At 43.4% G+C, this 12822-nt stretch overlaps 1 protein-coding gene across 1 annotated transcript in view; it reads right to left on the bottom strand.

The window, feature by feature from the left end:
- The window catches only part of rragd (ras-related GTP binding D), a 32669-nt gene that overhangs the window by 13365 nt on the left and 6482 nt on the right, over positions 1-12822 (bottom strand). Inside the window, exon 5 of the mRNA XM_020641266.3 lies at positions 11075-11217. Coding sequence (XP_020496922.1) covers positions 11075-11217 — 143 coding nt within the window. The remainder of the gene's footprint in view (positions 1-11074; positions 11218-12822) is intronic.

Below are 12822 nucleotides of genomic sequence, written 5' to 3'. Positions count from 1 at the left end.
ATTTAACCATTTCTTCCTTTAACTGGAAGGGTCAATTTTTCACACAAAACCAATGCAGTTCAGCACCGATGGTGAAAACATTGTCAGCGTCAGTTGTTTTTTTTGTTATATGTTTACGTTTTTTTCTTGTCCTAACCACAAATGAGACCCCATTCAACGTTTCACCGCTGTACATCCAACAAATGGTGCAAGACATTTTTGTCTTGGCTGGATTAAATACCAGCTATTCTTGACCTGACTTCCACTCTCTGTCTCCTCTTCCCTTCTCAGCTTCATCGTCAGGTTTTCTCTTTTGTGTTTTCCGCTCTCTGGGTTTTGTTGGACCTTTTATGTGCCACCACATATCTCCACCATGTTCACCACAGGAACTACAGTGTCGAGGGTCAACAGCTCGTAAGCGCAAGACATGAGGCTTCATGGATGGACCAATGAGCAATGGGAGTTGTAATTTTGTAGTGTCAAAATGCATTGAGTTTATAATTTAAGATGACCTTTTTGAGACAACTACAATTAAAAAACATATAAAATTCAAACCGCCAAAGTGGCATGTAGGAGTGACTGTAGTGTAACTGCATCCCACATCCCAGCCCAGCATGTCAAGCCCTGATCTCAACAGATATCTAGTTGTAGTTTTAAATCGTAAACCTGCTAGATATCCCGCGTCTGCAAAACCTTTTAGTCTGTGATATGCTTAGATATCAAAGTGTCAGACTTTAAACACCAAAAGCCTTCTAGTTCATGGCAGCAGAATTATTTTTAGACATCACGCTTCACTCCATCTTTATAAGAACAAAAAGCAGTTCATATTAAATCTCTCTGATCTGTACAAGAAGCATCGCAGAGAACAAACACACCCTACAGTATAAATACCATAAAAAGCATCTCAGATGATGGATTAATTGTAATGATGAAATGCATCGCTCATTCTTAATCCCATGTTTTCATGCCATCGGCCGTGGCATGATGACATACGTATGTGCTAAGAATAGTCGCAGTGCTCAACAGATTGAGAAACACGCAAAGCTAGTTTTAATGCCAGCGACGTGAATTCATTATTGTTGACAAAAAGAAATAATTGCCTTTCAGAGACAATAGACTTGGCTGACGTTGTTTGCAGAGAAATATGTTTGAGCTCTACAAGCATGCCAGGTTTCTCACAAGAGAGGCGTTAATTAATGAAATGAGGTGAAAAAGTCTCCATTTACTCAGGCCTCTAATTAAGGATAATACCCCAGCTGCTTGTGATGTTAATGATGACAGCCGCCTGCACAACAATCTGCTGATTTATGGGAGCGTGTCCAACTGGTAGCTACAACGCTTCAACAGCCTTCAACAATTCCAGGACAGAGGCGAGTGCACACATTTTTCTGGAGTCACTAAAGCGAATGATTAATTAAATGTTGTTCAGTTACAAACAGAAAACAATCCGACGCGATTGTGCATCCGACCCCTATCCACCGTCTGAATGTGAAATTAGCAGAGTCCCTGTTTGTGCCCTCGGTCAAACATTCCCCGTCGCAGCTGTGACGGGTTAAATATTCTCTCACTTCAGGCGAAACGTGGCCTAGTTCTGTTCCAACCCCCAGCTGTGACGCCTCAGGTGGATCCCCCCCCCCCCCCCCCCACACACACACACACACACACACACACACACACACACACACACACACACACACACACACACACACACACACACACACACACACACACACACACATGCGCTGCTTCATATCTCATAAACATGAGTCAAATACAGATCACCTGGCCCAGGGGCAACATCGAGACCAAACAGCAATTAAGGATTTGGTTTGCATCGCTCCGTTACATTTGCATACGTGTTGTCAAACAACATTATTTAAATTCTGTTGATTTTAAAACCCCTTCGAGTTTAAGCTTCTCCCTAATATTCGGTCTATGCATGTAAACGCGGTGGACCCTTAAGACATGTGCTGCATCTTTACAGTCGGGCATTTCGCCCCAGGGTCGAGGGACTTTGGGAGGGACTCGTCCCTTACACTCAGTCAGTTCAAGATGAGAGTGCAACACCTCGCCATCTGGGTGAAGTGAACAGAGGCAGACTAGTGGGGTAAAGTTGTTTGACTCCAGAGTCCGCAGTGAGGTAAGTAACTAAGTGGAAACTTCCAGTGTTAAAAAACGAAGCCAGTGTGCAAATAAACAGAAGTTCCCCAAGTGGGGCGGCTGCGGCTCATTGATAGAGTCGGTCATCTCTCATCTGAAAGGTTTGGGGTTTGATCCTCCACATCCTGCAGTTACATATCATGAATAGGTATGAATGTGTTGGTATGACCTGCGGTGTAAAAGCGCTTTGAGTAGTCAGAAGGCTAGAAATGGGCCATACAAGCTCAAGTCCATTTACTATTTACAAGGTCATGAACAACCAAGGCTCACCAACAACATCAGAGGAGCTACTGGAGCTCGAAGGGCTGAATAGGTGGATGCTGGTTCTGGTAGAAAGATGTCAGAACACAGAGTGCAGCACAGTCTGATGTGTACGGTGCTGTGTAGCCGCAGACTGGTCAGTGAGCTCATGCTGATCCCATGTAAACAGGTCAAAGCACCAACAAGGGCCATGTGAGCATCTGAAGTGGACCATGGAGGAATGGAAAGAAAGTGGCCTGGAAGAACACAGCAACAAGTTCAGGGTGCTGGCTCAGGGTGCCTTCAAATTCCCCACGTCTAATCAACATCTGTGGGATGTGCTGGACAACAAAGTGCGACACAACTTAAAGGAGTTAAAGGATCTGCTGCTGAGAAGATAGATTATGTCTAACTCTTCTTGAAACTTCTACATCCGTTCTTCTTTATTTTCAGAAGATGTCTCTCAGATTATGTCAGTGATGTCATCAGAAAGGGAAGAGTGTGCTCTCCACATTGTTCCCGGCTCACCGCCTGCCTTTGATGTCGGGGAACAAGTGAAATAATGACAGGTGAGAGTGAAAGCGAGATTTTCTTTGGCCTAATCAAGGCTAATCATCGTGTGCTGCCTTCAGCTGTTGAAGAGACTCATTCAGAGAGATAACACGGTGAGCTGACAGGAAGGGTGAGAGCTGCAGAAGAGGATGGGAGGAGGAGAGTGAGAGCCGTTTTCAGAAGACCTACAAATGTCATGAGAGGCAATTAAATGTCTGGAGACAATGTGTACAATATAGACCTGTCACACTACCAGAACTTTGAAATGATTCTAGTACAAATTTAACATTATTGATACCTGTTTGATTAGCACGGCCAGAAAAAATAAGTCCCAACAATTCCTTGTTTTTAAATAACCAAAATTGCAGGTAAACTCTTGCAGTGTCTTAATTGCAAAAACACAATGGAAACTTTCGCTACGGTTATGTAGCCAACATATTTATGCAACATATAGGGCTTTAACAATAGAACCGCAAAGACCGTGTGACGGACGGTTTGGGTTTTTATAATACAAATAACTCTTTTTAAATAAAAACTACGAGCCTCTCATCCTGTGACTTTTCTTAAATATGTGTCTCGTATGTTTTCTGGAGCCTATGTGTAACTAAAATAAAACACACAAGATTTCTGAGCATTTATACGTCATAAAGACGGCAGCTGAATATGATACATTTCCCTGGATTGTTTTCACGCATCGTTTTATCGTTTTTATTAGTTATTGTTTCTATTTATAGACTTCATATATATGCGCGGGAATTTAACAAATAGCGACAGATAGATAGGATATACAAATAGATAGAGACCATAGACAGATAGATACATGCTCATTCTTGAGCTGGCAAAGGAACAGAGAGAGGAACACCTGCGTGTCAAGGCCAGTCTGACGTCGGTGCCCACTGAGCCACAGCATCCACAAGAGCTGAGAAGGAGGCAGTGTCAGACCAACACGCACTGCAAGAAAAATATGACCGTTGTCTCCTGCAAGGGGTGCAAGCGCCCTGCGAGTGGAAAGCACATTGTAAAGGTTGAGCACTTTTGCCACAGGTATGTGCCTTATGTGCCGTGGCGCTGTCCGAGTTGCCGATCGTGCATTTGTTCATCTGATTGTTTGTTCGCCGCTGCATCTGTTATGGAGTTCTGCAGTTAAAATGATCTAGATAATTTCAGGAGTTCAGATGTGAAAACAGCTTAAGACAGTGCTCACTTTCTTTCTCTCTTTTGTTTCCTTTTCAGCAGGCCATGCCCACATATATGGCTGGGCCCCTGAAATGCCAAGTAACTTGGCCCTCTGCAGATATCATTTAATAACATCAATACATGAGTGTTGGATTGTTAGTGCTCACCTCCTTAGCCTGCCTCCGACTGAAAAAAGATTCTCAACAAGTTTTTGTTTGGGTCAAACTTGCCTCCTTTCTTTTATGGCATCCTGACTTTAAATTTAGGATGGACAATGTTCTACCTAACCTGAATGGGGCACCCCATGTGGCTGGGCCCCAAAACCATAGATTATATTGTTTTAAAGCATGTGGTATTGAAAAGTATCAAAGCATTGAAAAATATTTACAACCTCAGTGCATCGTGAAGCAGAAGTCCAAACCTGTGGACTTTATCTATTTGTCTTTTATATACAGTTGTAAACATATTCATCTTATTTTAGGGCGGCTTTCTGAAATGGAACTCTCTGAAATATAAAAGCACATTTTGTGGCGCCTTCACTTTGAATCATTCCCTGTGTTGTTGATCCACATCATCATGTCTGAAAATGATTTTCTGCAGAAAGCCCGTTGTTCCATTCCCCTAAAAAAGCCTTGTGTTTCTCAAACACAAATTCTTCTTCTCGTCTCATGATAGAATTTTTTTCTTCTTTGTTCCATCACAATGAACAAAGAGAAAAAGTACAAGAGAGGAATAAATACATCAGGACTTCTGTGACACGCTGTCCTGGCTTCATAGAGATCTCTTAATAAGACATCTCGTGGTGAGACGCAGCTGCAGAGATCATCTCCTCGGGTGAGAAACATGTGAGCTGACTCACAAAAAGTCTCCAGAACCCACAGCACACCTCTGACTTCTTCCTGTTTGCTTCATACTTTGCTTCACATGCTGCACGCTCCGGTTTTTCTGTGAATGTCTGAACGTCTTTGTTGAAACACAGATGCACAAAAACTGTCTGAATGTAATTACATTTCTCGGAGTGATATAAGACCACAGAATGTGCTACAGCCATAACGCCTATTAGAAACAAACAGACAAACAATAGGGTCAGTAAACAGGGCTGCATGGTGGTGCAGTGGTTAGCGCTGTTGCCTCACAGCAAGCTGGTTCCTGGTTTGAATCCCCATCGGACAGGGCAGAGTTTGCATGTTTACATGTTCTCCCTGTGCATGAGTGGGTTCACTCTGGGTACTCCGGCTTCCTCCCACAGTCCGGGGTCAGGTTTGAATCCGACCTGTGGCTCCTTTCCTGCACGTCCTTCCCCACTCTCTCTTTCTCCCTGATTTCCAACTCTATCAAATGTCCTGTCCCTTCAATAAAAGGCACAAAAATCCCCAAAAACAACGGATACAAGTACGGATCCAGTAGAATTGAACGACGTACAAATGCAAGAAAGTAATTTCTTCCAACTAATATTTGATTGGATAACTGTTACCTGTGATGTCGTTAGTCTGAGCTACAGGAGCATTTTCAAAATGAAAACATCTTTGACATCAGAACATCCCCTGATTCCTTCAGTGGTCATTTTGACTCTGTGGCCCGCCGCAGAATGAGACAGGTTTAGATTAGGACCTCATTACTCTCCCAGCTGGAGTGATAATTGCAGAGAGAATGTGGAGCAGACCGGAGGAGATCTGACGAGGGGATCAGTGGCACAGAGAGTGAGCTCGGGGCTTCACTTCACACTCTGCTCTGTTCTATTATTACATCCAGTGTTCAGATTCACCGAGACCTTCGAGCTGCTCGGTGCACATCACCTTCGCAAGGACACAAACCGCAGACGCTCTCACATCTAATGGCACAAATCAAAGCTGTGCTGCTTTGTTCATAACTTCATTGATTTGACATTTCAAACCAAATGCTTCTTAAAGGAAGACTATGCAATATTTTACACATAAATACAGCAGAGATGTTACAATGTTAAAATTCACTTAGCAGACGCTTTTATCCAAAGCGACGTACATTGGAGATTAAGTAAAACAGTAATCCATTCATACACCACCACCGAAGCAGAAGGAGCAATGCAGGGTTAAGTGTCTTGCCCAAGGACACATCGGACATGTTGCTCAGCTGGAGATCGAACCCTCGACCTACTGGTCGAGACGCAACGACTCTACCAACTGAGCCACAGCCGCCATGAAATGAAAAATCTATCCTGTGTAAAGAAATCCAGTCTATCCTGTGTAAATGTGTCTCTGAGTCATGACTGTCTAAAATGAGTGAGAAGCTCGTGTCCTGCTGGCTGTGTTGTTGTCAGAGTCGTGTTTACATGAACGGGACGGCCGGCTCCTCCCCTTGTGTATAAAAGCTGTTTTAGTCAAGAACTAGAGAGAAGAAGAACAACATACTCACTGATTATTTAGATGTTATGTTAGCATTTATAGATCACGATCATTCTGTGTCAATTTACATGCAATGTGAAGCTACGAGCTAACTAAAGAGCGCTAACGACAGCGCTATGGACAGCAGCACAGTCCCCCAGCTGTGGAAACACTCCACAGTTATCCCCATCCCCAAGAAAAGCCCCGCCAAATTACTGAACGACCTCAGGCCTGTGGCCCTCACGTCTCTGGTGATGAAGGCCATGGAGAGGATCATAAAGTAACACATCATCAGAGAAACCGACTCCCAGATGGACCCGCTACAATTTGCTTATCGTGCAGGCAGAGGTGTCGATGATGCAAAAACATTCATTATAGATACTGTTCACAAACACTTGGAGCACCCCAACACCTCAGCCAGACTCCTGTTTGCAGACTTCTCCTCTGCATTCAACACCCTGCAGCCTCACATCCTGGCTGACAAACTTTCAACTTGCTTCCATCTGAACGACCAGCTTATCCTGTGGATATTGGACTTTCTGACCAACAGATCACAGAGAGTTCTGGTCAACAACACCTTCTCCAACCTCCAACACACCTCAACTGGCTCCCCTCAGGGCTGCGTGCTCTCACCTCTGCTCTTCATCTTCTACACCGATGACTGCAGAACCACACAGCCAAACTGTCACCTGGTGAAGTACGCGGACGACACAGTTCTCCTGTCTCTGCTGTCAGGCCCCTCTCAGCACCATGGACCAGTTCTTCAGGAGTTTGTGGAGTGGTGTGACAGCTCCTGCCTCGAACTGAACGTGAGCAAGACCAAAGACATGGTGGTGACCTTCTCCAACAAGCAGAGGGAACTGGCTGCATCAGCAATCACCACAATCCATGGGAATCCTGTCGAACTAGTAGAGGAGTATAAGTACCTGGGTACCATCTTCGACAGCCTGCTGAAATTCTCCTCCAACACCGAGGAGATTCTCAGGAAATGTCAGCAGCGAAAATACCTCCTAAGGAAGCTCAATTCCTTTGGAGTCAGTAAGAACATTCTTCTGACCTTCTACTACTCCTTCATTGAGAGCATTATTACTTTTTCTATAACCTGCTGGTTCCACTCCACCACCCTCCAGAACAGAAACCGCCTGCAGAGCACGGTCACAGTCTGCTCTAAGATCATTGGACTACCTGTAAGGACTCTGACATCGATCTATGAGCAACAGACACTCAGGCTAGCAGGTCGGATCATGCAGGACCCCTCACACGCTCTCTTCCCAGCGTTTGAGTGGCTCCCCTCAGGACGCCGGCTTCACTGTCACTGCTGCAGGACACAGAGGAGAAGAGCAACCTTTGTTCCCAGGGCTGTCCAGCTCCTCAACTCCTAACCCCCCCCCAATGCAGATTCTCAGCTGTGAACTTTGCTGTTTTTACTTCCTTCTATTTGCCATGCACCTTAACTGCCTCTGCTTTATCTGGTCTCATGCACTACATCACTTTATTCTATCCATTTTATATCAGTATTCATACAGTTCTGGTTACTTATTCCTGATGTTTCTTATCCATCATTGCACTACGGTCACTTTATTTATCTCATTTTTACCTTTACAGCTATACTGTATATATTAGTTCTGTTGTTCCATTATGCACCTTATAACTTATCATTTAGTATTTGCCTACTTGCACATAGTTCTGTATATATATATATTTATTTCTCATTTACTGCACATAGTTCTGTTTACATCTGTTAGTCCTATCACTGTCCACTTATATCTACTCTTTTTATATTTTCTATTTTTAAGTTAAGTTTAAGCTTTAAGTTGTATTTAAATTGACACTTTCTATTTAGGTTAATGTTTCGTACTTGCACTGTTGCTCTGTGTGCCTTTGAATTGCCCCCCGGGGACAAATAAAGTTTTTTGAATTGAATTGAATTGAATTTATAACATTAGCATGCTAACACAACAACGCAGGACACAGGTGATCGCAGATCGAGCAAAGGACGATTTTGTCCACCGCTTGTGCTCAATGCAGGTTAATTATGGAGCGTTCTAATTGATAACGCCTTTGTGTGAACCTGAGTGGAGAGGGGTTGGAGGCTTCAGTATGGAGGAGGTGTGGCCAAACAGCAGTTTGTTTTGGTTTCATGCTGGTGCTCAAGGGCGACATCTACTGGATCAGAGTTCCACATTCTTCCTTTAAGGAGAAAATTCCAGACATCAGTGCAGATAAAGAAGCCATGAAAAAAGATGAAATATTGTTTGATTTTTAAAGATCTTTCAGGGTGAAGAGATCGTCTTTCTATCTGTAAGAGTGCAGGATATTCATTTATACTTTCACGGTATATACAGTTTAATTAATTTCAAGAATTTATTTTGTAGCGTTCATGCCTTCAAGGCCACCATTTATCCACACTCATCTCGTGAAGTTAACTCATTCAAACAGTGTGAGATCAAGTGATGGATTACATACTCGCATAAAATATAAATCTTCTTTACCTGGATTACACTATGAATGCTGACCCGTTAAAAATATATAATCATCCTCCCCCTCTCTATGATGAATGCTGTGTCATTATAACAGGTTATGGATTTTTTTCTCCTCTGTGATTCTTCTGTATGCTGATAAAAAAACAGTATGTTGCAGCTGCAGTTTGTCTCCAGAGTTTAATCAAGTTTCATCTTATCAGTGAGTCAGTGTTGTGTCTGCACCGTCTGTGATAAATGGCGCTATGAAAGCTTTTTAATCACATCCGGATTCAGAAAGGACCTCAAACAGCTCACATCCGTTATTCCAAAAAGGACGCATTTCTCTCTGAAACCTCTCACTCTTAAGTTCTGAAGTGACACTTGCAACTCCACGCTGTTATCAAGACTCCTGTAGAGTGGTCTCGTCATACAGCGCGCACACACACAGTTTCAGCAGGATGGGGAAGCAAATATTCTTAATAAAGTGGATTGATGGCACAGGAGTGGATTTGTGTATGTGTTAGGGTGTTCACAATAACCAGAATGTTAGCTTTGATACAATATTAGTAAGTATCAAATGATATGGACACCTGTCCCGCATGCCCATGGGAATTTGCTCATCCAGTCTACATGTGTTTTGTGGACTTGGAGAAGGCTTGTGGGGGTTACTGCAAAAATGTGGGGTCCTGGGGCCGTTGTTACGAGCCATCCGGTCTGTGTATGACCAAAGTGGGAGCTGTGTCTGCATCCTCTGCACAAAGTCAGACATGTCATCGGTTCTGTTTTGTGATTTTCATGGACAGGATCTCAAGGAGCAGCCGGGGGGAGGAGGGTTTCCAGTTTGGGGGCCTCAAAATCTCATCTCTGCTTTGTGCAGATGATGTGGTTTTTGTTGGTTTCCTCATGCTGGGACGTCCAGCAGGCATTGGGACGGTTTGCAGCCTAGTGCAGAGCGGCAGGGATGAGGGTTGGCACCTCCAAGTCCGAGGCCATGGTTCTCTGCCGGAAATCAGTGGATTGCTCTCTCCGGATGGGGGTGTGAGTCTGTGCCTCAAGCGAAGGAGTTTAGGTCTCTCAGGGTCTTGTTCATGACTGAGGGTAGACAAACGGATAGGCTCAGCGTCGGCAGTAATTCGAGCATTGTGCCGAACCGTTGTGGTGAAGAGGGAGCCGAGCCTGAATACAAAGCTCTCGATTTACCGGTCGATCTTTGTTCTAACCCTCACCTCATGTTCATGAGCTATGGTTAGTGACCGAAATAATGAGATCGCAGATACAAGCGGTCAAAATGAGTTTCCTCCAGAGGGGTGCTGGGCTCAGCCTTAGAGATAGAGTGATGAGCTCAGACATTCGGGGGGAGCTCGGAGTAGAGCTTCTGCTCCCTTGCAGAGTTTGCTGGAGGGAATATATATCCCGTCTTACCTGGGTTTGCCTTTGAGGTTTGAGCCTCTGTGTGAGGCACAAACAAGCTGTCCCGTCAGTGTGAACACAGAGATCAGAACAACAAACTCAGAGGGAGTTTGACTTGGTTCTTTTTTTAGAAAGTCTTTAAAATATGATTTATTTAGTTAGGATATGTTTGATATCTGCTGTTGTGAAAAGTTGCAGATTAAACCTTTACATTTTTGGTTTATCGGCTTTGAAAGATCTTTCCAAAGTGTGTTGCTGAGACAGGAACAGCTTAATTTTCTCCTGATTGAAAATCAAGTTACCCTTTGAAAGGCTGAACGGACTGACCCGTCTGAGAAAGGTCACCCGTCTTTAATTAACTCTTCCTCTCTGGAGTGTTAGCTCTGGGAAAGATCACAAAGGAAGGAAGGCATTAGGGTGTAATCATCGAAGGAACCACAGGACTCAGGTGCATATTGCATTTTAACCATCACATTTGTACACCCAGGTGTTACCTTACTCATCACCTTGTGTGTGGTGTTCAGAAGAAATGAGGCTCTGATATTAACTTTGGTAACTGTGGGGCAAAAGAATGACTCACAATCTGTACTCATGCTCATTTCTCTGATTTGACCAAACTCAGTACCGGCTGCTGGACTGTTAGAGGGGGAGGGGAAACAAGAGACGATAGGATAAAGACATCTGATTGGTCAGTAGGCAGAGATAATACGTTTCCTCGAGTGTTGCTTGGCTTACCCGTAGATGCAGGAGATGTCGATGACCACGTCGATCATGTCACAGCACAGCTCGTACGTCTGCATGTCCACCGGGCTGCTGTCTGTGGCGATGTAAATCTTACTGACCACATCGAACAGGAAGGCCTTCTCGATACCCGAGTTCTGGAGTCAGAGAAGAAGAAGATAAATCGGTGCAAATCATTCTGACTTTTGACAACCAAAGCTGTCAGTGACTGAGATGGATGCATGGAGGTTAGAGACGTTCTGCTGCTCTTTTTTGGATGATGAATGATAATAATCATTTTATTTTTAATTACTAGAGCTCGTAGTCATTAAACGGATAATTACACAAGATTACCCCATAATGTTGTGATTGTAGAAAAGGGATACATAATGATATTACAGTCGATTCATATTCAGTCTCTCACGCAGCCGATGATGAGAAGAATGAAGATGATTGCTTAATGCACACAGGCTTATCATGAAATGGATTAATAGGCTCAGAAATGATTTATTATTTTATATGGACAGAGCTGGAACGACATGCAAATGAATTCCAGCAGAACTTGAAATGAGTCGTTGCTTCTGCACGGTTTATTATTTAACAGCAAGGACTCAGAGAAGCACAACCTGTTTGCACACACTGAAGTGAGAGAGTGCTACTTGAGGCGGTCTTTGTTTTTTGGACTGCAGCCAAATTTCTTAATTTTTTTTTTACAGTATTCAGCTGTGTTGTAGTGTCATCACATTTTTGCAAATCAAGCGTCAGCCTTAACATCCAGTGTGAAAAGCATAAAGTCCTTCTTATCTACATTTTTGTCACAGAGAAAATGTGTATTGAAAATCTTATTTCAGGTATGAATGTCACCAGAAATACACGGTTACAAGGAAAATATTGTAAAAGAAAAAAAAAACAGATTAGTAGCAGCCTGAATGTTCACAACATGTTACAACCTTAAATAATATCAGCCTTAGAGGTTCTATATGTAACTTTTTACATGTATAAATCATTTTTTATCGCCCATTAATAAGCGAATGGTTAACTGATGTGAAGAAGTAGATGTTCACTGTCTATCTGTGTTGCCTGTATAAAATGTTTCCCCGGGTCGTATTTTCCGTGAAAGCTCCAGGAAGTGACATTTTATGTGCGTTCTCAACGTCCTCCTCACTCCGCTCCTCATACAGAGATCAACAGTACAAACTCATCACACAGTCCTGGTCTTCACCTCCACAGCCAGAGGCCGCCTTCCACACACTTCTATCCACCCTAAGAGCTCTCAAAGGCGGACAAACTCATCACACACTCCTGCTCTCAGCCAGTGCCTGCAGAGACTGTCGTTTGTAGGATGGAGAATGAATACAGACACACAGACTTTCACATGTGTATGACCACTTACCTCCTCTGTGAACATTATGCCGGTAAATATCCAGTGTTTCGCGGCCGATGACAAACGCAGTATTTTTGAAAGTTACATAGAGCCCCTTTAAGCGTCTATTATTATTAGAGCCCGATCGATTAATCAGCCAGCCGATAGTATCGACTGTTATTATTATATCCAGTGACTAAAGGCTAATTGTATCTCAGATATACGCCGATATTACTCGATTTATTCCCCAGTCAACACAAATTAAAGGTTTCCTGAAAAAAAAGAGGGTTGGATTGCCTGATCATTGCCTGTGTTTCTTCTGAACAACCTGCTTTTCAAGATTTGATCCAATGTGAGTTAACCCAATCAGGTGACTTTTGAACAAGTGGGTCCTGGTATA

This window comes from Labrus bergylta, chromosome 18, assembly GCF_963930695.1.
Source record: "Labrus bergylta chromosome 18, fLabBer1.1, whole genome shotgun sequence".
Taxonomy (NCBI): Eukaryota; Metazoa; Chordata; class Actinopteri; order Labriformes; family Labridae; genus Labrus; species Labrus bergylta.
The sequence above is the reverse complement of the archived record's forward strand: the minus strand, read 5'-3'. Positions and strand labels throughout refer to the sequence as shown.